Source organism: Calonectris borealis, chromosome 20, assembly GCF_964195595.1.
Source record: "Calonectris borealis chromosome 20, bCalBor7.hap1.2, whole genome shotgun sequence".
In the NCBI taxonomy this organism is placed as follows: domain Eukaryota; kingdom Metazoa; phylum Chordata; class Aves; order Procellariiformes; family Procellariidae; genus Calonectris; species Calonectris borealis.
In genome coordinates this window covers 1,509,012-1,533,481 of record NC_134331.1, presented here as the reverse complement: position 1 = coordinate 1,533,481, position 24,470 = coordinate 1,509,012, and the positions used below count along the sequence as shown (strand labels likewise).

Here is a 24,470-nt window from a genome sequence, read left to right as displayed (position 1 = left end):
GATGCTGGCGTTCGGCTGAGTGCATTAGCAGCCTTTAGTGGTCCTTTATGTACATTATCTGCCACAATACTTTGTTAAAAGCAATGCTGCAACTGGATCCCATCCATTTCATCTTTACAAGAGCCAACATCCATGCTCCTCTCTAGAGGCTTTCCTTTGAAAACTAGCACTGACCTAGTGCTGGGGCAGAGGAGTGGGGGGAGTTTTTTGTTGTTTCGGGTTTTTTTAAAGCGATTGCCTCAAAAGGAGATGTTTTCCCCTCTGTTTTGTAACTTTACCCAGCAGGTCTTTATCTGTCTGATAAACACATGCTTCCCTGTTTGTTCCAGACCATCCTCTAGTGACTGATAAAGGATGAATGTTTTGGTTGTCTTTTTGTTAAAATTGCCCAGGCCAGCCCTGTGACGTAGATTTAAAATTCTTTGAATTGAAACGCAACCTCGCCGCAGGGTTGTAAAACTTGAGAAGCTGTGATCTGACATTGGTTCACGTGGCTGTTCAGAGAGCAGAGCTGCTTGCCAGTGACACAGCCGTTAGGAGGGTTTGATCTTGACCTGGGAGTCTCAGATTTAACCTGAAGCTGTTGCTGTCTCTTTGTGTGAAATTATCTTGTGGTGACCCCTCTGTAATATTCCCTAGGGGGTGGAGAGCTGCTCAGAGCCGTATGATTGCACAGATCTTCCACACCAAAACTGTTAGTCTGCAGGAACTTTTACAGTCTGACTTTTCCATTACTAAATAAGATTTAACGCTCCTTCTCTTTCTCTTTGCATAGGTGTCGCCACGGCCCCTTGGGTAAATGTGTGCATTGTGTACCGCTGGAGGTAAGAGCCCCGAGAAGGTGCTCTAGAAAGTCACACGAAAGCATGTCCTCTCGGATTTGGTTTCTTCCAGAACGAACGCTTTTCCTCGGAGCACTGCCCATGTAGAGATGGCAGCTCTGGGTCAGAATCCTGCCATGCACTGTCAAAGGTGCCGGCTCGCATCCAGGATCGATAAAGCTCTGGGCCTTCGTGACCCTGGGTTTATTCTCGTTAATGCTCTGTTTTTCTGCAGTAATGGGTTTAACAGAAAGCGCTTTAGAAAAGCTCCAATTTTCCTCCCTCTTCACTTTTGCTTGGATCTTCTTTTTTCATCCCTTCTCTCGTGGATCCCAGCACTTCCCAGTTTAACCACATATTATTCAGGTTGAAGGCAGCTTTAGTAACGCCTACAAATGTGCTAAGCTGTGTAATTTATGGCATGAAGCAGTGATGCCTCAAAAGTTGCTGCGAGCCAGGATGGCTGTTCCCCGCTTCCCTGCTGCGTGCTCTGGAAGTTCTTTGGCCTTGTTTGAGCAGCTGGGCTTTTTGTTTGTCATTAGATATTGAAAGGAAAAAGCATTTTGCCTTTGAGGCTCGTTCTGATTTGTGGAGCCAATCTGTTATAAAAGTAGGAGGCGATAATAAAACTGGCTGTTGTAAAGCCCCACTGTTTCTATCACAGTAGTAGCTGCCTTGAAAATGAGCCTAAATTTTCTTGATTGTTTCCACATTGAGAGCGAGTGGGGTTGACTCTAGAACATCCATTTGTTTAGTGATCAATGTATTATCAGACAGGTGTCTGACCTGGCTTTGCTTTGTGTGGTGTTTTTGGCAGCCTTTTGATGAGGATTATTTAAACCATCTGGAACCTCCTGTGAAGCATATGTCCTTCCATGCCTACATCAGGAAGCTGACCGGAGGGGCAGACAAGTAAGAAAATCTCCGTGTTTAAGGGAATCTAGTTGTAGCTTCTTGTTTAAAATACAAATGAAAGTACAGACAGATCTCACCAGAGTGGTGTTGGATACAGCTATTGAGTGGCAAACTGAGGAGAAAATAGCACGTTTAAAAAAAAAAAAGACAAGGAAAAAAAACTAAGTCTGTCTTTTTCTTTTCTTCTTTTTTTTTTTTGCTGTGGCAAGGTAATTGCTTCCAGGAAGCACTACTGATGGGGGGAGAAGGTCAGATGGAAGGGAAAAGGTTCCCTAATTATACCAAGCTCCGAGTCTGGGTCTCAAACCTCGTGGAGAGGCACTGAGACTGTAGTGGGCCTGGGGAGCTTTTATTCACCAACGGCTTTTCATACCTACAAATGTGAATAGGACAGAAAGAGGAGCCTGACATTCCTCAGGGCCTGATTCTGCTCTGTCCCATGCTCCATTGTTCTTAGTGAAACCCTTTCTTGTCATGGTGCTGTGGTTCACCGCCCGGTAACTGGAAAAGGAGGCGTCCTGCGCCGTGATGGGGTGGAGGATGCTGTGGTGACACAGGCCAGATGAGTGCTGAGCAAAGAGGAAGCGCTGAAAGAAGTATTTATTTCTTTATGCCTTGCTGTGGCACACGTGTTCAGCAAAGGATCTAAAGTCCCCTTCAGTGATGTTGGGGGACCCACTGTGTTCTGAAATGCAGCTCCTTTAAATAAGTTATGCAGAGGTGTAACCTTCTCCCTCCTATTCCTAGATGCCGTTGGGATTTTTTTAATGTCTTTGTAAGATGCAGCTCAGGTCCGTAATATTTTCATTTGAAGGGAACTTCCCTTTGCAGGAAGCCTTGCGCACATGAAAGGAGCTCTAATTTGCCCTCGTGGTATAATCTATTGCTTCCCACGTGCCGCATAAATTATTTAAGCGGGGTCCCGTGAGTTTTCTGTCTCTGCTCTTGCTCAAGTATCTGCTTAGGAGCTGAGTTGGCCACCACATGTTGGCCTCTTGACCTCCCTCGCTAAGCGGGCAGCAGAGGTTGCTTGGGGACCGCAGGAGCGGAGCATCCCCCAGCGGGAGTTTGCGGGGCGCTTTGAGATCCTCTGAAGATACAAAACATTGGTGCCATCGTGTCTCCTCTGTCCTGCTTCCTCTATGATATTTCTAGCCACTTGCTTTTTTGGAGACCCGAAAGCATTTACCGTGGTAACAGCAGCTTTCTCTTTTCCTTCTTGCAGGGGGAAATTTGTTGCCCTGGAAAACATCAGCTGTAAGATCAAATCGGGCTGTGAAGGGCACCCTCCTTGGCCAGAAGGCATTTGCACAAAGTGTCAGCCGAGTGCCATCACTCTGAATAGACAGGTGAGACGGAGCTCGCAGGAGCCCTTGTGCTCAAAGCTGAGAAGAGGCTTGACTTTTATTTTTGGAGAGATGGCTTCAAGAACAGCCAATTTGGAGCAAGAAGCCTTTGCGTATTGGCAGTTGCTGGGGAACTGGCTGTTAAGGTCTTCAGTCCTTGCAGAAAAGGACTCCAAAATGTATCTGGTTCAGCAGTTTCCTCTTAATGTGGAGGACATCTGAGCTGGCACCACTGGCGATGAATCTCCACTCTTTTTCCTCCAAAAGGCCACCCGCTGTTTCTTCTTGTTTCCTCTTAAATTTCACAGTCTTTTTTTAGTTGCAGAGGCTCTTGGGACAAGGGCCCTAGTAAAGAAGCCAAGCTGATGGGGTGCTGGGGGTGCTCAGCGCTTCCCCACAGTCCAGCCCGTGCTTGCTGGGCAGGGGAGTGGTGCTGAAGGCAGCAGAGGGGAGGGAGGGAGCCGGATAGTTCCCCTGTCCCTGCTCTGCAGGATTCAGCTGTAAGGGGTGGTGTGCGACCTGGGCAGCTGGGGAGGTATTGACGATCGGCAAACTAAACGGACCGAGTCGAGGATGGCCTGACGCTTGAACTTTGTCAAACAGAAATACAGGCATGTTGACAACATCATGTTTGAGAACCACACAATTGCAGATCGCTTCCTAGACTTCTGGCGGAAGACAGGAAACCAGCATCTTGGGTATCTGTACGGCCGGTACACAGAGCACAAAGACATCCCTCTGGGGATCCGGGCGGAGGTGGCTGCCATCTATGAACCCCCACAGGTAAGAGCTGGGTGCCCTGGCGTCGGTGTCGGCTCGTAAAGATAATCGGGGAACACGGAAACACTTTTTTGTTTGGGAAACCTCATGCTGTATTTCCGACTGCAGCTCCATAAGGAAAACGGTCCCATGAAAAACATGTTGTGATTTATGTCTTTGCGTTATTGCTACTGAAAGGATTTGAAACCCAGATTTGCTTTTTGTTATTTTTACGCTTTCTTTTGCATTACTCTTTGCTCAGATGATTTAAAGCTGGGGTGACTTTGTAACAGTGGATTTCACTTCTCATGTTTCCTTGATTACTGGATTTCCAAGGCTATGGTACAGAACAGCTTGAAAACAAATTCTGTACTAGGAAGAAAAAGTTGCGGCCCTTGCTTCAGTTTCTTATCAGCTCTCTGGGAAAATTTAAGCAGCCTCATTAGACAAAAATGAAGTCTGCTACCGTGATCGAGAGGCCGAGGATGAGATTTGATGCCTCGGAGCAGCCGGGAGTCCCCGCTAGATGGTGCACGGCACCGCACGGCGCCGCGCTCGGCACCGCCGAGTCCTCCCGGGAGGCTGCAGCCAGAGCGGGTCCCGCCGAGCCTGGCCTCCCGGGGAACCCGAAAGCTGAATTCGGTGTCGGAGAGCTGAAAAGGGAGGTGGCAAATACAAAAAGCCACTCTGCCCACAAGGCTCAGCTTGAAGTTGAGTTTGCCTACTGGCTTCTTCACCGCTGACCAAAGTCACTTTTCTAAGTGCAGACACCATGTATACACCCATGTGACCCACCACGATATGTTTTCTTCCTCTTGATGATTTCCGCAGGGTTGCTAGAGTAAAATGCAACAAATTTGTCAGTGGAAAAGAACAAATGGATCTTTGGGATTGTTTGTGTGAGAGCAGAATTGCAAGCCTTTTATAAGTTCTTCCCTTTCTTTCCAACATGAACAGAGCCGTGCCCGCTATTGTTTCAATATCGCTGTTAAGCCCCTGCTTTGGAAGTTCATATGCTTCTAGTTGTGCACGGTAAAATCAAGGAAGCTTTTGCTCTCCTGGCAAGCAGTCTCTGCTGTGCTTCTTGGCACGGCATCTTCCCACACGAGAAAGCTTGCCTTGAAACGCACCCAGATGGAGTCGTGTTTTCCGGAGCGCGGGGGGAAGGCCTGGGTGTGGGCTCTTGGATTCACTGGATTTCTGCCTCTCTGCTGCTCAGAGATTCAAGCAAACGAAACAGCAGTGCAAAACTGGCAGGTTGAACACAGAGCTCTGGGAAAAATTGTATAATCTCTCGCCTTTTCCAGAGTGCTCAGAAACAGCAATGGCCTGTTTGTAAATGCTGAGTCTTTCATTCATAAACCCCGACATAGTTTGCAAACTTAGCTGAAGAGCTCCGACAGGATGGGTCTGTGAGTAGAGGAGGTCTCCGGGGTGAAACCGGTCGGTGGTAATGCCGAAGGGGAAACACAGACCTCTGCTTCCATCCTCTGCCTCGCTCTGACAATGGCTAAGTGTCCTGTGTTTTTTCCTGTTCTGTCTTACTAGCGAGTTTTTCTTTGCTGCAGATTGGTACACAGAACAGCCTGGAGATCCTGGAAGATCCAAAAGCTGAGGTTGTGGATGAGATCGCTGCAAAGCTTGGACTGAGAAAGGTTAGGATGTTGTGAGATCTCATGCGTCTTTGTTTGGCAATGAAGAAAGTCGTCGACAGTTCTCTTCAGCTCCACGGGGTTATTCAAGACCGTTTGGGCACATCTGAAATCTAGCTTAAGTGTTGGTAGCTCTTATGCTTTTAGGTATGAAAAAACAAAACGAGAGTATTTTCCTGAGCACAAGCATCTAGCGGGGCTGTGCAGCTGAAGTCAGCAGTCCTCTGTCATGAATGACATCAAAGGGAGCAGCAAAGAAGCAGAAACATGATTTTCCCTTTATATCTCCTCAGATAGGAGCCATTCCTGGTAGCATCTCCCCGGTGAGTGCTAATTTGGCACAGATGTAGCTGGAGTTGCCTTCCGAGTTTGTTCTTCCTTTTGACAGAATCGGTGCTCCCATTCCAGGAGCAGAGGCTCCTGCTTGTTTTTTTTATTCTCCTCTGCGGGCTCCTGTCTGTTGGTGCTGCTCAGGCAGGCTGCGGCGAGTTAATCCGTACGTTGGTTTAGAGGTGCAGGTCCCCCAGCAGCTCAGCCTCGGTCCTCTGTTCCCCTGGTGCCCGCAGCCTGCCAGCCATCCGATCAGGACGTACGGGTATTGGGATCCGCTGGTTTGCTGACATCTCGCAAACCTGTACTGATGTTTTCCGGTTTGGGAAATCTTCTGGTATCGTGTGAATGCCAGGAATGAGATGTACACAAACAAGATTTGACTTGCTAAAGAAAACACAAATCAGAAAAGGCTCAGTACAGTAGACTATAAACATCTGTGGTGAGGTCTTTTGTTCTCTGAAGATAAGATCTTCAGCCTTTTGCCAGTGTCTGAAGCAAAGCTTCTGTGTGTGTTATTTATTTCCATGCTTTTCCTCTGCTTCTCACATCAGATACTTTTAATCAATATGACTTAATGCGTAACTTACTGCTGGTTGCAGATTTTTGTCTGTCTGGGCTCTGCTAGGGATCTGAATCAGCAGTGCTTCCTCTGAAGGGTTAATGCTGTGGGAGTTGGTCACGAGGGGGCTGATCAGCGCTGTTTTTAGCACACGTGCGTAGAAGGGTTCACGCAGCGGTGTGTGTGTACACATCTATACTCCTATGTGCAAACAATGCAGAAAGCAGGAATGTGTCTTTTGGATCGGAGCAGACTCTGATTTGGAATGAATCATACTCCAGTGGGAACATATGAGCTTTATCTTAACTAGTGACTGCGAGCTTCAAAATGAGATCATGTGAGCTGCTTTGTCATCTGCTGGCGCTCCCGGTGCTGCTTTGCTCTGAATGCTCAATAGGAAATGCTTTTTGCTGTGGGTGGGAGGAGGTAGCGGCTGAGAGGCCTCTTGCAGCCTCCAGATCTTTCCATGAAAAAATATTCCATAGTGAAACATAAAGCTGCAGGTGCCCCCGGCCGGCCAGCTGGCATGCTGCTCCTGGAAATTGGATTCAAATGAGCCCAGCACAGCTGGGAGAGCCATTTCCTTCAGGCAGCATACAGCAGGGTCGTGCGAGGAGCCAAGAACATCTTGTCCTGCTAGGAGAAAATGTATAAGCTCTCTTCTGGTTTGGGGTTTTTTTTTTTTGTTCTTTTTTTCTTAAAGCAACTTTCCATAACACTTCTTTATAGGTTGGCTGGATATTTACTGATCTGGTCTCTGAAGACACACGGAAAGGGACTGTTCGATACAGCAGAAACAAGGTGAGATTCAAGTGTGCAGCTAATTACAGCTGCTGGTACTGAGGGTTTGTGTAATCGCATAAACGCTGGCTCTGCCAAGCAGATACTGAGCCAGGGCAGCACAGGGCTGGAGGTGACGCTGGGACTGGAATTCTTGTGAAACGGGGTTTTTCAGAAGCTTCTGAAGGAAAAGGAGCTTGAGCTCAAAGAGCGCTGTAGGGGATTTGAAGCTGTTTGGAGAGCACGCAAAGCTGCCTGCTGTCCTTCACCCACTCTGCTCTAAGAAAATGGTGCTCGTGGTTCAAGAAAATTCAGTAGAGGGAGGGAATGGGGTTGTGTGAGGTGCAACTCCGTGAGCAGAAGTGACTCAGTCAGAGGATGTTCCTATGGGCTGGGCTTTGTGAGATATACATGGCTCAAACTTTGACCTTCTCAGCTTCCTGTAATTCTAAGATCAATGATATCCCTATTTGGAAAATGAAACCCCGTTTTTAAAAAAAAAAAAAAAAGGTGTGTAAAGGTGGGCGGAACTAGAAGTGGGACAGTCCTCTTGGCGGGAGCCGGGCTCAGGGCTGGGTAGCTGACATGTCGCATTCTTTTCCCAGTCTCTGCAGCAGCTTTCTACGAAAGCGTGTTTTACTAGGGTGTTGGTAGCTTTCTTTGGCTGCAGACCAGGGAAATAGGTCTAGGCTACATCACGTTGTCCTTTTTATTGACATTTCTGCTCTTCCCTCAGGACACGTATTATCTAAGTGCAGAAGAGTGCATCACAGCTGGAAACTTTCAGAACCAGCAGCCCAACATCTGTCGCCTTTCTCCAGATGGTCATTTTGGATCCAAGTTTGTCACAGTTGTGGCTACAGGTATAAACTGGCCTCGGCTTGCCCCGGCTTTCTTGGTTACACATGAATTATGTCTTGTTAATAGAAGAAGAATATGCAGCTCTGCCAGAAGAAGTCAGACGTCCTGGTCCCCATCTGTCCTATTTAACAAGGGGTTTGCCTTGCTCTATCAAGTAAAATACTTCTTCGTTCTTTGTGCTATCTTCTCTACAATTATTTACCCTGTCCCCTGCAGGAAACTTAATTGAGGCTCAGACCTGGAGCATCCACCTCTCTGATCCAGAAAGCATTTTTTGCCTGCAGCCAGGGGAATAACTGGTGCTCGCTTTTCTGTTTCAAATCTTTAAGCTCCAAATTCTGTTGCCTGAAAGCGGCAGTGCAGAACCGTGGCAATCCGGATCCTGAAAGTTACTCTGGCTGGTTCACCATAAAGGAGGGACCTTTATCTCCCTTGTGTCGCTGTCAGGGAAACCCTTACGTAGGATGCTGTGCTCTTCCGTGCATGGAAACGTTTTTTGTTTGCCTGAATAAAACGGAGAAGCCTGCAAAATGCTTTGCTTTGTCACCTCTGATTTTAGCCGTTTTCACGGCAAGTCTCCAGAGGCACTTTGGAGTAGTCTGCGCTGCCCGGGCTGCGAGGGGAGATGTTGGCATGTGCTGGGGGAGTTGTAGCGTTAGAAGTTCAATCTGCTGTTCTCCATGGGATGACACATGTATTCATTTAAAATTTCCCTGGAGCAGATACGCTGGGTTCTGGGTCTATTTAACACAATGAGAAAAATGCATGACTTCCAAATAGCATCCAATGTAAAAACTGAAAGTGTGATATTATATTGCCTCCTCTGAGCCCAGGTTTTGTAAGTGTTCCCGGAGCCTTTTTCAGTGAAAACGCTCTCGTTCAGTTAACAGGCCCGTGCAATCAGACAGCTGCCCGAACATTCCAGACTGCTAAACGCATCCATCTTTCATTAAAGATAGATTTGTATCTTGCTCGCTCTTTTTTTTATTTATTTCTATTTTTTTTAAACAAGGTGTTTTACTGAGAAAATGATGCCTTGCTTTGTTCAGGCCTTCCCCGTGTCTTGGTCTACGTTTAATTTCTAGGAGTGTTTGTTCTGGAGCAGTGAGTGATTGAGGTTAGAGATCAAAGGGTAGAAAACAAATATTTCCTCTTTTCTGTTCCAGATAATTTCATTCTCTTCTGTTAAATCAGCCCATCAGGTTTCTATTTAAACACTTGATTCCTTCCTTTTGTGCCATATAAATATATCTGGATAGTTTGCATCAACTTTGCCTTTAAATCCTCTACATGGATTAATTCCTATCCCCTCCTGAATTCCTACGTTTGGAAATAGTAACGTTTTCCTACCATCTGTCCGTATCTTCTCTTTCCAGTTGTATTCTAATGACATATGACCTGATGTTGCTTACATTATCCAAATTAAAGCGCCAAGCATGTGATCTATCAGTGAGCCAGAGCCTTAATTTCCACTTTCCATGTCAGATTTCCACCAAGCCATCCATTACAGGCTGAGAAAACACTTTTTCTTCTTATGCCTGACATTACTAGGTGACCAGCCCTGAATCTGCAGCTCATGGTTCCTTGGAAATGAAACAGGCTCACAGGAGCTGTGTGCCTGGTTTTTGCTTTGAAAGAGAGAAGATACCTGCAGGGTAGTGGGAGGGTGATGCTATCAGGAGCCTTCCGAAAGGGCAGCGTCACCTCCTTTAAGCTCCTGGCAAAGCGTTCTTGCTGTCCCTCCAGGGGTCTGGCCTGTTAGGCTAGCTGTGAAAATGTGTGTTACTAAACAAATGCAGAGCTTAGAGGGGATTCTCGCCTAGAAGTACTTCCCACGCAGCAGCACCAGCGGTTTCATCTCGCCATTCTTCGCTGTTAGCAAGACCGTCGTGTTTAACGTTGCTCTTTGAGACGTGCCTCTGAGTTACGCTGGGCAAATCACTCTCGAGTGGGATTTTTAATCAGCCTCTTCTCTTCCAGGTGGTCCCGACAACCAGGTCCACTTCGAGGGGTACCAGGTCTCGAATCAGTGCATGGCATTGGTTCGAGACGAGTGTTTGCTGCCCTGCCGAGATGCACCGGAGCTGGGCTATGCCAAGGAGTCCAGCAGTGAGCAGTATGTGCCTGATGTGTTCTATAAGGTAAGGGCTGTGTGCCTGTGGGTGGGGGGAGCTGCAAAAACGGCTCTGCCGTGTGTCTGGAAATCGGTATGGCCAGCTCAGGAAAGGATGTCTTTGAGGTCTGAACTATTTTCAGTAGTAACCGTTCACCACATGTCTGCAAAGTAATTGCATAAGCTCCATTTCCCCCTCGTAAACGTGCTGTTATGATTTCCAGTGCAGCAGTAGCCATTGGCTATCCCGCTCTAAATGAGGTCTGCAGCGATGCACCGAGAGCCCGTAGCAAGTGCTCTGAATTCACCTCCTCTTCCCTATTTGTTGGCAGTGTTTGCCACGCTTCTCTGTTGATTTTAATCCCCAGCTGAGTTCAGCTTCTTCCACCGCACAGCCACATGATGTGTGCTAGCACAAATGGTGCGGTGAAAGCAGTGGGTTCCTTATCTGATGCCAGGGATTCGCTCGTGTATGACACGCTTACAGGCACCAACTGGGCAGCAGATGCAACAAAAGAGAGCATAGTTCATGCAGCAAGAGGAGAGACAACCCTGTGCGTCCTTCTCTGCAACAAAAGGAAGGTGCGAAGGCTTTCAGAGCAAGGGCAGGACTGGGGTGTGCCTCTGGCATTCCTCTCTGGTTCTGGGGTTGCTGTCCTGTTCTCGGAGCAGCGGGGGATACGTGCATCCAGAGCAGATCCAAAATACTCTTATTGAAGCGTCAGGCAAGAGCGCTGCTGGTAACCTGTCTGCTGCAGTTGTCGGTACAGTTTGTTGGTGATGAATGGACTGTCATTGTTCCCTTGACAGTTGTTTCTGGACATCTCCAGCCCCCCCTGCATCTGCAGGGCCGAGTTAGAATCTTGGGGACAGGATCTCTGCGGAGGCTAATAGCTTCTCAAACTTGTGTATGTTGGTGCTGCCCCGTGAGCAAGGACAGAGGAATTAATTAATGGTGCTGCTTGCCAACTAATTAGCCATCCATCACCCAAGTTAGTTATCTCATTCTTGTATGTGTCTGATATTCACAGCCCGCTCAGCCTGCAGCTCTCCTGCCGCCTGTATTAAGGCTGTCCGTTACGGAGCGTAGGATAAGCAAAGCTACCTTCATTTGGGGTGACTGAAACGAGCGTATTGAGCAGCAGGCACAGAAATGGAGCTGGTCAAAATGCTCTTGTGCGCCCTGAGCCTGAGACCAGGAAACGCTGGCCTGGGCGAATTAGCCCGTGAGACTCCGTCTTCCCCCTCCACCCCTTAATGCTGAACTGCTGGCTTGTCTTGACACCACCTGAAAATGAGGAACACCTCTTGGCTAAATTCAGTGCTTGAGAGGAGTCTGCCCTCTCGGAGAGGTAGGTGGAATCCGTGCCTTTCTCTTCAGCACGCAGACAGCTTGCTCTAGGAGCTGATAAGCCAGGTCCGATTTAGATACAGCAGAGCTCGATCGTGCAAGGGTTGGCCCTGAATGTGAAGATGAGATCATCTCCTGGCGTGCTGCGGTCCTGCTCCGGAGGAGCCCGTGCTGTGCCACAGTCAGGGTGCAGCCTTGCAGGAGGTCCCGTAGGTCTGTGTCCCACATGTGGGCCACCCTGGGTGTTCGGAGTAGCAGGAAGCCAGTGGGTGTTCCCATAAGGTCTTCACTCCCATTCGTAATCTGAAGCAGGGAGATAAACAAAATGCTAACTGATGGCTCCAGCCTTCTGTGGAAATTTCCATGAACCACTGATTCACTGGGTCGGGCTGCAGCTTATTTCATATGTTTTATAACTTCTATCCGTAATTGCCTTTTTCATGATGTGCTCAAGGAAGGCTTGAGGACTGCTCTGGCGGGTGTAATTGTCCTTCAGACTTAAACGTGTTTGGCTGTAGGATCTCTTAATTTTTTTTTAATGTTCTTAAATCAATGGAAAGCTTAGTCACTCCTGGCTTTAAAAACCTTTGGGGTCTCATTAAATGTGCAAGGCTTGAGGTCAGAGACACTACCTCATAGTTACTGGGTTGGTGACAACAGTGGTGTCAAAGCGTTCGTTAAATGCAGTATGAGGAGCAGGAGTCCAGTGCTTGGCCTCGCGGCAGAGGACAGCTGCTTTGTGGTGCAGCGCCCTGCTCCCACTTTCTCTGCTGAAACTGCAGGAGCCGAGCAGCTTTCTCCCCAGCCCTTGATTTGGGGGTTCCCCTCTGTGCTGCCCCCCCCAGCTAGCTTTGGGCACAAAGCCGCACTTTTGAGTAGTTGCTGCATTTTGTCTCGGACTGAGAAGCTATCACTGGCAGAGAGAAAAGTCCATATATATTTTTCTATGTAATAGGCAAGTATTAATTTGAAAAGTCCTTTAGGATGAAAGGAGATATACAAATTTATTCTAATTGGATGAGAACCAGAAAGCCAATGTTTGTGTAGCATGGATGTATTTATAGAACAATTATGCATACAGATGCAAGGCAAAACCTATTGAACTCTCGCATCTGTCTACAGCAGGGTAACGCAGTAGATTCACCTTCGGCTTTGCGAATAGGAAAATGTGCTGCTGTTTGCATCTATAGCAAAATGTAAGCCAACAGCTGTACTTCAGTCACGTTGTTCACAGAAGACGTCTCGTACCTCCGCTCGCAGTAGGTGTTGTTACTTCAGCGATGACTGTTAAGAAATGCATCTGGATTGGTAATGCTGCAGACGCAAGAAGGGGGTGAGGACCTGCGCTGCAGGCAGGAGAGCTGCAGCTTCAGGGACTTCGCTGCACAGGCGAAGAGGTGCCTGGAAAGAGAGGAACAGCCGTCTTTGGTCAGCGAGCTGTTTTTCCGTGGTTTGCACCACGTTTTGTGTTTGTGGAGTGGGAGCAGGGGCTATCTTGTCCCCCGGGGCTGCAGCTGTTCCTGCCTGAAGGTGACTCACCTCGATGGTGTGTTAGCGTAGAAGGACTTTTCTTCCATGGAAATAGGAAACCTGATGGCACCGGCGTTGTCCTGCCTCAGGAGGCGAGGCGTTTTTCCTGAGCCTCTAGCCTTGTGATTTCTGTATTTCTTTACCATTCTCTTTATGTTGGCCACTAGCCCCGCTGCTTGGAGGAACCACCCCAGTGGAATTGGCAGTATGCGCTTTCTACATGCGGCCGTTGCTTTCCTGGCTCGCGAAGGCTAGAGTTCTGCTCTAGAGCATGAAAGTCGAGGGCTTTGGGGACCATGAGTACAAGTTACTTTTCTCTGAGAATGCCTCTCCAGGTAAGATTAGCCAGAAGGAAGAAAACATCCCCCTTCACCTCCCGGGTTGTCTGTGAAGCGTTACAGCGCGGTGCTGTTTCCAATTCGAACGTTGCACAACCGGCACACGCTTCTTGGTGAGGTCAGTACAACAAAACTCACGAAGGAGTCGCTCTTGTCAAGACACAGACGCACAAGTCAGGATAACCGCTGTCTTTGTGAGTAAAGAGGACGATGTTGCGATGCCCACTTCACCCTGTTTCTCAGCTGGGTGAGGGAGAGCCCAGCTGAATATTACATATGGGCATTTTCCATTCCCTGTCTTCTGCCTTCGAGCAGCCTCCTCCTTTATCCGTCTGGTTCTAGAAAATACCCATATTGATTTTGATTTCACTAAGAATGTACCTTCCAAACCGTGGGTTGATTATTCAGAGCTGAAGTTACTTGCAGGTGGTGCTCAGCGCCCCAGCCGGGTGTGATCCCTCCCGTCGGGCTGCCTGCACCCCGTGCCTGCTCTCCGCCTGTTCCCAGCTCACTGCAGTCAGTCTGCCGAGCCCGTAACTTTGCAGTGCTGCAGCATTGCCTAACTCTGCTCCCCACAGACCTGCCTGCTCTGCTCCGTGGTTAGCTTCATGGGCATTTCAGCCTCCCACCAAATAGGCGAAAGAGATTGCTGTGTTTTACAGACCCTTTGAAACACTTGAATAATTGGATTTTGGGACTGGCTGGCTTTGTCTCTTATCACAGGTATTTGCCTCAGCTCAGTGCAAACATGAAGATGTCATCCTTGCAATGAACTGCATTTTACAACTGCCTTAATATTCCCCCAAGTTTCTTTGGGATGGTATAAGATGAAAGCCCGTTACAATGGCACCAGTGTTGTGAAAGAGCCCTTCGCCCCCGTAGAGCCCTGCACGTGCTTTTTGCATTTACAACGGCTGAGACGGTGTCTGGGCCTTGGCTCGTCATCTGTTAAATGTGGTCCCATCTGGCCCTGGGAGAGCCCTGAGCCAGGGCACTGCTTTGATTGGCGCCGAACGGGACCTCTGAGCCAGGCTGTCCCCAGTGTGGCACGGGTGGCTTTCATCCCTTCGCTTTGAAACCCTCTTCCCAGGGAAAACACGATAGCCAGGCTGCGTGGAGACTTCTGTGGGGAGTTTTCACTAGCAGCGAAGGACTTCCCCTGCCTGGCCTCCTACCAACTGTTCATGTTGGGCTGGAAAAGCCTTCTTAGCCTTAGATGTCCCAGCTGCTCTGGGGAGGAGGATGCTTGATTAGCTCATGAAGAGTCTCCTGAGAAGGTTTCAACTCTCACTGACCTATCGCTCGCTCTTGGAAAAGTCTCTTCGTTTCTGTGCGTCAGCTGCTCTGTCTGTGCAGGGGGGCAGGACTGCCCCGTAAAGCTCTTGGAAATCAGCAGAGGGAAGAGCAAGGCTGGGCTTTATTAACACACAGAAAGGACAGGCAGCTGCTCAGCTCCACGGTACCTTCAGCAGAGTGAACCCATGGGGAAGACTAAGGGAATGGGATGCTAATGGCATGGGATGCTAGCAGCTGACCCTGGGACACGGAGCCGGAGCCTCCCTCCTGGCTGACAGCCGCCCCGGCGCCTCGCTTGGCTGCTCCCACCACCCTCGTCTTGGAAATCTTGAAGCCACCCAGAAGCCTTTCCTGCTGCAGCCATCCTGCCGTGCCGCAGAGGTGTGCGATGCGGCCGGCCGCGCTCCCTGCGGGTGCACCCATCCTTTGCCCTGTTTGACCTCACCCGTTTGCAGCTTCGGCCTCCAAACAGCGGTTTGAAAGGCTCTAATCGCAGTGCCTGATGCACTCTCCAGTTTGCTGCTGTCTTCGGGATGATTCATTGCCCAAATCCTCCAGGCCTTGCTGCTTGATTTTTGTCCAGGAGCCAAATACTTGCACCTTCATTAACCCTTTCCTGGCCTCCCTTTGGAGTGGTTGCCGCTGGGCGTTCGTGGCTTTGGGGGTCTCGGGCTCTGGGGCTGCAGCAATAACGTGCCAAGAGGCGCTGCTGGGGCCCCAGCGTCTGCCAAGTTCAGGATGAAGATGTCTATCTCCCAGCAATTCTCCCTGCTTGACGTTTGTTAAGGCCTTTAAAACATAATTGCCTAATAAAATGGTGCATGGGGGTTGGAGAAGAGTGCCGGCATTGGGGCAGGGGGGGCTTTTCTGTCTGGGGAGGGGCAGGGTCAGGACATATCCTCGACTCGGGGGGGCGAGGTTCCAGTTTGGTAGTAAGTCTAGTGCATGTCTTGAAAGCCTCAGCAGCATGACATTAAAAAGAAGGCATTTAACATGGAAATCCCCAGAGGCGGAGATTAAAGCGAACAGGTGCTGGAAAAATTAGATTTGAAAATGAATTCCAGATGGGCTAATTATGTGTGAGTTGTTGCAGGTTCTTTCTTGCAGGGGCAGGACTGTGTTTGGGAAGCTGATTCGGTCTGATTGGATTTGATTCCTGACTCTTGCGGTATCACCGAGATCTAGAAGCAGGTTAGCTTTCAGGTCCTGTGATCTCCCTGAAAAGGCTCCGCGTCTCCTCCTGCTCCTGTCAGAGCCAGAGAGATCTGAGGCCACGAGCCACCAGGCTCGTTGCTGAAATAACCACAGGGCTAACAACCTGTCATGTTCAAGGAGAAAAGATCCTTATCGGAATTGCTTTTAAAAGGAGCTTCAAAGACTGGAAGGTAGATTTTTTTTTTACAAAGGGAACTGTTCCTAGGGACAGAGGATGCTTGGGGAGGGGGCTCGGGAAGGGGGGCTGTTGCCTGGAGGGGAGCAGCGTGCCAGAGCCTGCTTGGGCGATGTCCGTCTGGGTGTACCGGGAGAGCAGAGCGTGAGAGCGGGGTGCTGGCTGCCACACCGCATATTTGTGCTGTGTAAATACTAGCGTAACCGAGAAATGCTGATAGCGGGGGAGTGGCGTACTCCGGGAGAAAATACGGCTCGGGAGAGGAGGGTGTCAGCCGTGGGCGGCTCATCCTGATGCATGGTGCTCGCTGGCTCAGCCGCTCAAAACCCTGCGGGGGTCACGGCCTCTCGCCGAGCTCCCCCAAACTACCGAGGTGTCGGGGTGATGGCTCCGCCGGCGTGCGGCGGCTCTGGGTCTGCCTCCAGCCGCTGGGGCTTCTGAGAGCTCAGTAAATGTAAGCTTTAATGTAAAGTCCTTGATTGGAAATTATGGGCGTCTGATTTATATGGGGCTCACTGAATGATTTATAACATGTTAAGTGATGATTTAGGTAGAAAATACAACCCCCTCTTACAGAATCTTTAATGAAAAGTGTCAGTTCTCATGAATTTATTTCTGAAGCTGTGTTTGAACTCGGCATGTTTGACATAAATCACGTCTAATTGTCATTTTATGATTAATGAACATATGCTGGCCGTTTTTCTCCATAATTAAACTTTATGTTCAATTCGTCTGGCAAAGCAAAACAAGTTTATGCATTGTGATATGCTGGCTCTTCAGGTCTGTGTATGAGAAAGTGCCTGGATTTCCAATTCCCAAGCGAGAGTCGGATGAGAGACTCGTGGCCGGTTTTGCAGAAAGTCAGGTTTGCCTTGGCTGAGAACGCAGATGTGGCGCTGTCCCTCCCTTTTAAGTCAGTACTGCTCCGTGAATGGCGTTTACGCTTCTTAGAGGGTGCCAGGCACCTCTCCGGTGGTGGTGACTGAGGCAAACAAGACCAAGGTGGTTTGTGACCACGCACTCCCTTGGCTCACGAGGAAACAGAGGGCTGGCTTACGGAGTTACAGAGCTCTCTAGCCCCGAGGAGCTGCAGGCAATTGGGCAGCTCTGCAGCAGCCAGCCACATATGAGCAGGTTCTTTTCTACACCCTTAGCGATCTGCCAGAGCTGAGGATCCTGCACGGGCATCTCCAGGGCAGGATCCCTTAGGCTTCACGCCACTTCCATGCTGAGGACTAATAAGACTCCTCTTCTTTCAGGACATAGACAAGTTTGGCAACGAGATCACACAGCTGGCTCGCCCGCTCCCGGTTGAGTACCTAATCATAGACGTAAGTATCTGTTGCACTTGTTTGCTTGCAGCAGGACATGGTCAGGGTGGAGTGAAGTTCTTAACCCACCTCTAAAATGGCATTGGAGGTGATTCACAGGACAGATTTTTTTTCTTTCTTCTTTTCCCTCTGCTGCCAGGCATTTCTAGTGCAGAGGTTGGTGTGCTCGGGGGTAACTGCAGTGCTCCTTAGGATCGGTGTGGTGCCAGGGAACACACTTGCTTCCTGGGAAGGCACTGCCTGGTGTCTTATCACGGCTCCGAACTGGCACGTAGCCACGCAGCAGGGGAAGCGGCCAGCCCCACGGATGCATGTGCCGGGCGCTACCTCACGGGGAGCTAATTAGAGAGCTCCAGTTGTCTGTCTCTTAGCAGCAATTAAGAATCCAGCTCCTTTTAGTGACTCAGCAGACCAGGTTGGTTGTACAGAAATGCCTTTTCTTGGGGGAGGGAATTCACGCTACAGCACAGCTTGGCTGGAGCAGGGCTGCTGCCTGCCCGTGAGCAAGCGCTGCCAGGCACTGGGGCACGGCTCTGCCCTTTGGCTTGAAAGGAAACTGTTACGGTGTGGAAGGCAGGAAAGTAAATAATTCGGATGACAGATGATACTGCTGGAGTTAGAGGTGGTGCCAATAACGATTAAATCCACCGGAGCAACTGGTCCAGCTGCCCCTGGCACAGGCAGTGTCCCGCGGGCACAGGGAAGCTGGCAGCCTGGAGGCTTCCCCTGCCTCGTCCTTCTTCCCCGTTCACTATCTGCCGTGTGTGTCGCTCATCAGAGCAGCGCTCGGGCTGGCGCTGGGAGGTGTGACTCACACAGAGAAATGTCGTGTGTGGAACAACGGGCCCATTGTGCGGGGCCCTCGGACGCCCCTTGCCAGTCAGCAGCGCTGGAGCGTATTTATTACTCAAGTAGTAAAGGCATCTGTTTCCGGGCTACCTGGGGTGTAATTAAGATGAAAACAGATTGATGGAACATACATTTAGGAGCAGTCTGGAAAGCTGCATTTCTGAAGCATCTTGTTTTGTCTCTTTTTCTGGGAAAAAAAAAAAAAAAAAAGGCGTTATTCCAGTTAATGCTGTCATGGCAGGTATTTCTGCATCTCTGCTTACAAAGGGCCTCGCCGACAGGGCCCAACGGTCAGTAACTGACACCAAAGCTTTGAAGCCCCAGAATCAGGACTGGTTTAAATCTCAGAAGCTGGCCCAAACACTGGCTTGGAGCTCAGTAACGCGGGCGCAATGTTGTGTTACCCCGTTCCCTGTCCCTTCGGCACAGGGTGCAGGGAGGAGGCAGGGTGAGCGCACCCAGAGCATGATGGGGTAACTCTGTTCAACGAAGTGCAAAGATGTTTTCTTGGTACCCGTTCCAGCCCCGAATGGAGCAGCACGGTCCCCTGGCTACCCCGTGGCCAGACGCAGGGTCCGCGCTCTCCCCTGTCACCCCCGGGTGTTAAGGTGACACCCCCAGGGTGACACCCCCAGCAGCAGCTGCCTGGCACGGGGCAGAGCTGTGCTGGGAGCTGCTGCGTCCCGGTGACCTTTGCAGAGAGGGATGCTCTCCACGGCATCGTGGTGCCCTTGTCAGGACGGAGCTCAGTTTTGTTAGAAACGATTGCCAGGAGCTCAGGGGTGTGCTGATTGGAATATCGCTTTAAATGTTAAAAGCCGTCAGAAGATCCCTGCTGTAATTGCCTTGCTGTCTTCCTGGCTGAGCTCTAATTTGTAGCTGTGGCTGCTCTTGCTTCCCATATCCCACTTGCCTCTCCTGCTGTCGGCGCTCTGATCGTCCTTTCTTGGATTTTTAGATTACTACAACTTTCCCCAAGGATCCAGTCTACACTTTTTCTATTTCTCAAAATCCATTCCCCATCGAGAACCGCGATGTGCTGGGAGAAACTCAGGTAAGGAGCGATTCACAACAAAGCTGTGTTTAATACAGATAGGTCATCTGTCTCCCTTGCACTTACTAATATCTACAGAGAGACGGCTGCAGTTTGTGCCCTTAAATCACCCCTTCGCGGTTCAGTCCAGCGCTTGCCAAACACCTTCCTGCGCGGAGCAGCGTCTGCATGCCGATCAGCCGGCTGGACGCCTCGCTCCCCGCCTGCTCGGTGGTGGGGACCTGGGCTCCTCGCTCTGTGCCAGGGCTGCCACCTCCCAGACAGCACCAAAGAGGTCGGGGGGCTCCAGCCCCACGGTGACAGCACGGGACCCGCTTCTCCCTGCCAACAGGAGTGGGACAAGGGTCTGTTGCTCCAGCTCTGAGAACGCTGACTTCTCTTCCTGGATGGATTTTTAAAACGCAGAGGCCAGTTACTGCAAGGGGCCCATAGCGTTGAGCAGAGGCAGCTGCAGGACAGCTCAAGGCTTTCGCTGGGTTTTGCCAGCACACGGAAAGCTCGAGTTGCTTTAAAGCAGCCACAGCTCGTTTCTCTAAGGAGGCCGTGCCAAAGATGTCAAAGACTTCCTCCAAAAGTCGTCACAAGAGAAGGGTCACTGCCCGTCGTGGCTCTGTCAGCAGAGTGGGAGAGGCCAGCTGTTCAACGACAGCTTTTCCTCGTTTCTGAGGATGCCCAGGGTTCAAGAGTAGAGAAAAAGAGGGAGTTGGAGAAGAGGAGGCTGCTTTGTCCTCATCTGCCTCTTTTCCTTAGGAACTGGGCTTTGCGCTGAGCTGGCTGGCCTCTGCTCGGCATCTCCTGAGATCCGCTCTGTATGCGCTGGAGGTGTTCAGGTGTTCGGAAAGGAGAGCTAGTGTGGGCCCAAAGATCCTTTTCTCTGGAAGTTGTTAGCTGCAATTTGGTCAGCCAGCCTGGGAGTTGATTTCGGGAGGGTCTCTGCACATTGCAGCCAATGCCCCAAAGAGACAGCAATGTTACAGTGTCTGTTAGTGGATCCAAACAGGAAAATAAAGTTATTGCCTGGGGGGGGAAGTGACTTCTCTCTATTAATTTCCTCTCTCTGCAGGACTTCCACAGCTTGGCCACGTACCTGTCCCAAAATACTTCCTCAGTTTTCCTAGACATGATTTCCGATTTCCATCTGCTCCTCTTCCTGGTCACAAACGAGGTCATGCCTCTGCGGGTACGTAACGGGGAGAAAAGGGTCGTGTCAGCATCACCGTCCCCGGGGCCCCGAGCTCCTCGCAGGGTGTCACTTCTGTGTGTGGAGGACACCGACCCAGCCTGCCGCCCCCGGGCACGTCCCCTGCCTGGGTGCGCGCACAGGGCAGGCCGTGCCGCTGGCCCAGCGCCTCTTCTGCTGAGCTGTCGGCAGAGGGATTAAAAAGCGAAACCAAAGCCCCCGACTAGACCAAGGGCTCTCCGCGCGTGCTCGGAGCAGTGAGGGGGTGGTGGTTGTTAGCACGGTCACACGCCGGACAGAGCCAACTTGGCTGTGGCTCCAAGAGCTGGAAACGTTTTTAAAAATATCTCAGAATCAGAAATTCCTGTTGTAACGATAACGAGATCAGAGCCCCTAAATCTCGGTGAGGCCAACGACTTCCTGGCTGTGCAGCTCTGCCTCTCTTGGCCGGGCACCGGGAGCTTGGCGGCTGCCCAGGCCCCTGGCTCACATCTGCACCGCCGGACCTTCCCGCTGTAAGCAGCACGCCAGCGAAAAGGGCCATGTGTTTGCCAGAGGCTTCGAGGGTGCCGAGGACCGCGCATGTGCAGGGCAGCCGGGCTGACCCTGGGCAGCTGGAGATCGGGCCGGGGCTGCGTGCGTGGCCGGGGCCGGGCGCCAGCGTGCTCCGGCACGGCGGGTTTGCACCCCCGGGAGTCGGGCTCAGCTGGCAGCGCCGGCACGCTCTCCCGCACGGGGCAGCGCGGCGGTCGGCTGCAGCCTGGTTAGGTGCAGAGGAGAAGGAAGCATTTGGGTTTTAGGAGTGTGTCTGAATGCTGTGGGGAGCAGAAGGAATAAACTGCATTTGCTCCCTGCCGGTGAACGTCACTGGCGCAAGCCAAAGGGGCAGCAGCTCGGACTCGCAGCTCTGTCTTGCTGTGGCTGGTGGAGGAGGGCAGGGAGGCCCTTCCCTGGTCACAGCTCCAGCCTGGGTGCCGGAGGAGCGTCCAGCGCTGATTTCCCCCTTATGGCTTCCAGGACAGCATCAGCTTGTTGCTGGAAGCTGTGAGGACCAAGAATGAGGAGCTCGCACAGACCTGGAAGAAATCGGAGCAGTGGGCCACCATCGAGCAGCTCTGCAGTAAGAGACGGGGTCCCTCTGGGAGGGGTCCCTTGCCCCTCGGGCCAGGGCTGCGCCGGGCTGGCCGGTGGCTGCGCAGTGCTGCTCTCAGGCCGCCGCGGCGGCTGCTGGAGGCTCGGGCGGGAGGAAAGCTGTTCCTTGGCCCTGAGCGGGGAGTGGGGCTGGGCTTTGGGGCTGCAGTGTGGGATCCACAGTGCTCGGCTGTGGGGTGCTGAGGTCTGCCTCCACCTGGGAGCCTCCCCAGGGTGCCGGCCTGGGGGCTGAGGGCAGCACCTCGGCAGGGACCCTCCTGCCTGGGTTGGGACAGGAAACTTGCTCTGGGTTTAGGCAGGGGACCTGCCTGGTCTCAGCGCTTCCCCCCTGCTTTGACTGGGCTCTTTTCTCTCGCAGGCACAGTCGGTGTCCAGATCTCAGGACTACAGGAGTACGGTGCCATGGGCGGCTCGACGCACGCCGTGTCGGCAGCCATGTGGGCCTGCCAGCACTGCACCTTCATGAACCAGCCGGGCACGGACCACTGCGAGATGTGCAGCCTGCCCCGGACCTAGCCACGCCGGCGCAGCGGCAGACTCCAATACAGAGCAAACCCTCGAGCAGCAGGAGTGGTGCTTGTCCCTTCCCCATCCTCCCTTCCGCTTCCCGCCATCAGGCACCCCAGGATGCAGAGCCGGGCCGGGGGCGGCTCCAGCCCTCCCCAGTTACTCCTCGCTCCCTTTCAGGGGCAGCCCCATAGTCGCAGCAGGCGCCGGGCGCCCTGGCTTTATCTTGACCCCGGCCCCCAGCCTGGAAAACCAATGCTTAACCTCAGCCTTCGCCCAGCGGGGCCGGGCTGTCCCCCCGCCGCCTCCACCTGCTGTCCTAGCCTGCTCCTGGGGCTCGGGGGGGGCTGTGGCCAGCCAGGGCACCTCCCTCCCTGCCCGCTTGTCTGCCCAAAGCAGCCTCCCGGCGTAGCGGAGCTGCCGGGGAGGCTTTGGCATCTCCCTGGCCGCAGCTTTGCTCCCCTTTCCCTGCCTGCGTGGGTCGCTGCTGCCAGCCTTGGGTGCCCGGGTACCGACAGCTTTTGTGCTAAACGGCGCAGGCCGGGCGAGCAGACGACTGTTAACAGCGCTGGGCCAGACGGCAGCTCTGCCAGGCTGGGCCCCGCGTGCTGGCAGCGCTCCCGGAGCAGGACGGGCCCCCCTTGGCACTGGACAAGGGGCGGGCATGCGCCAGCTCTGGGCTTGGCACCGCTCCTGCGGCATGGCACGCACGGTGCCGAGCCGTGCTCACTCCCTCTCGTGCGGCAGAGATGCTTCGGCACCCAGCTGTGCGCGCTGAGGGTGGCGTGCGTTTGGTGCCCGCGGGGCGCACCCCGCATCCTGCCTCTCCACCGCGGGGGCTGCAGGAGCGCTGTGTCCCCCCCCCGTGTGCCGTGTCGCCCCGCAGGGAGCGGGTCGGCCTCCCAGGGAAGGTGTGGGGCACCTCGGGCAGCAGCTCGTCCCCTCCTTTGGAGGGAGGCCGTGTGGGGGGAGCTGCATAATTCGGGCACCCACCTCACCGCCCGCGTGCCCTGGCTTGGCGAGGGAGCCGGCCCCCGCAGCTGGCACCTTCCCCTGTGCCCACACCCCTTCTGAGCGCGTCCTCCCCGGCGCAGGGCCGGAGCGGGGGGTCAGGCCACGCTCCTGCTGCTCTCTCTCCCCTTTAGAGCCCAGCTGGGGGCTGGGGAGGGGGCAGGCAGATGCTTGCGGTGCCCTGGGGGCTCGGTCCTCTCGCAGGGCCTCTGACCCCCTGCCCTGGCGCTGCGGGTTGGGGCCTTAGTTAAATCCCCGGGGCACCGGTTCCGGCACTGCCCCGTGCCCTCCTCATAGGAGGGAGGCGCAAGGCCCCGTCCTGCGCCAGGACGGCATTGCCCCTGCCGTCTCCGGGCGGGCAGCGTGGCAGGGACCCCGGCATCCCTGTGCCTGACGGCCTCCCTCGCCGCTGCTGGCGAGCGCCTGCCTGGGCTCTGCCGAAGGCTTCGTTCCGCCGGCGTTAGCGGAGCAGCCGCCCAGCCCCACCGCGGGGCTCGTGGGCTGCGGTTTGCTTTTCCCCTCCGTTCGTTGGTGTTTGGGGTTGCAGCGGTGTGCGGTGCTGGGACTGGACTGACCCGGACGCAGGGTCTGCGAATAAGTTGAATAAAAGTACCTGAAACGAGAGCCAGCGCCGTGCCTCCTGCGCTCTGTTACCCATGTAGGGGCTGCGCCGTGCCGGGGCCGGGAGACTCGGCTCTCCCGGGGGGACGCTGCACCCCATCGCTGGGCACTTGGCGCCCCGTCCCCTGCCCGCGGCTGTGCTGCGGCTGGACGGTCTGTTTGCAATCAGCGCCGGAGCCGCGTGCGGCCGGGCCCCGCGCCAGACCAGCGCGGTGAAAAGGGAAGGCAGGAGCCACGCGGAGCCAGAGCCGGGGGAGCCGAGCCCGGCAAGCGGCTGCCTCATCTACGCCGGCCAGGACCTCAGTGCAGGTAGGAGGCAGAAAGGGCTCCGATGGTGCCGGGTCCCACGTGCCCAGCCTGGCCCTGGGGGACGCGGCACCCCACGAGGCAGCCAGCCTCGGGGTCCCTGTCCCAGGTGCGCCGGCTCCCTCCTGCCCGCGGCTGGGAGCTGGCCGGGGCCGGGACCCTTCTCACCGTGTTCTCCCGCAGCAGCTCCATGTTGCGACTTCTCCCCCTCCTGCTCCTCGTGGCTCTGGGCTGCGCCGCCAAGGTGAAGCGGCGGCCAGCGGCGTGGGACGACGGAGCAGACGGTAACCCCCGGGACTCGGGACCCCCTCCCCGCTGAGCAGGGGCTGCCAGTGCTCGGGTACGGGCAGGGCCAGAGCTTCCCTGCCCGACGGTGGGCAGCTGCCCCCGGCTGTGGGGCCGGAGGGGTGCTGGG

The 24,470-nt window shown here is 53.0% G+C and overlaps 1 protein-coding gene across 3 annotated transcripts in view; it reads left to right on the top strand.

The window, feature by feature from the left end:
• NPLOC4 (NPL4 homolog, ubiquitin recognition factor) overlaps positions 1–23,752 on the top strand; it is a 30,991-nt gene extending 7,239 nt beyond the window's left edge. The window contains exons 5-17 of one of the 3 annotated variants that reach the window (XM_075169386.1): positions 776–824; positions 1,639–1,733; positions 2,962–3,085; positions 3,686–3,865; positions 5,410–5,496; positions 7,115–7,186; positions 7,902–8,028; positions 10,007–10,167; positions 17,304–17,375; positions 19,183–19,278; positions 20,342–20,458; positions 21,476–21,578; positions 21,969–23,752. In XM_075169386.1, the coding sequence (XP_075025487.1) occupies positions 776–824; positions 1,639–1,733; positions 2,962–3,085; positions 3,686–3,865; positions 5,410–5,496; positions 7,115–7,186; positions 7,902–8,028; positions 10,007–10,167; positions 17,304–17,375; positions 19,183–19,278; positions 20,342–20,458; positions 21,476–21,578; positions 21,969–22,126 (1,441 nt within the window). In that variant the 3' untranslated portion in view covers positions 22,127–23,752. The remainder of the gene's footprint in view (positions 1–775; positions 825–1,638; positions 1,734–2,961; positions 3,086–3,685; positions 3,866–5,409; positions 5,497–7,114; positions 7,187–7,901; positions 8,029–10,006; positions 10,168–17,303; positions 17,376–19,182; positions 19,279–20,341; positions 20,459–21,475; positions 21,579–21,968) is intronic. The other 2 variants (XM_075169387.1, XM_075169388.1) reach the window with 2 other exon arrangements.
• The last annotated feature ends 718 nt before the right edge of the window (positions 23,753–24,470 follow it).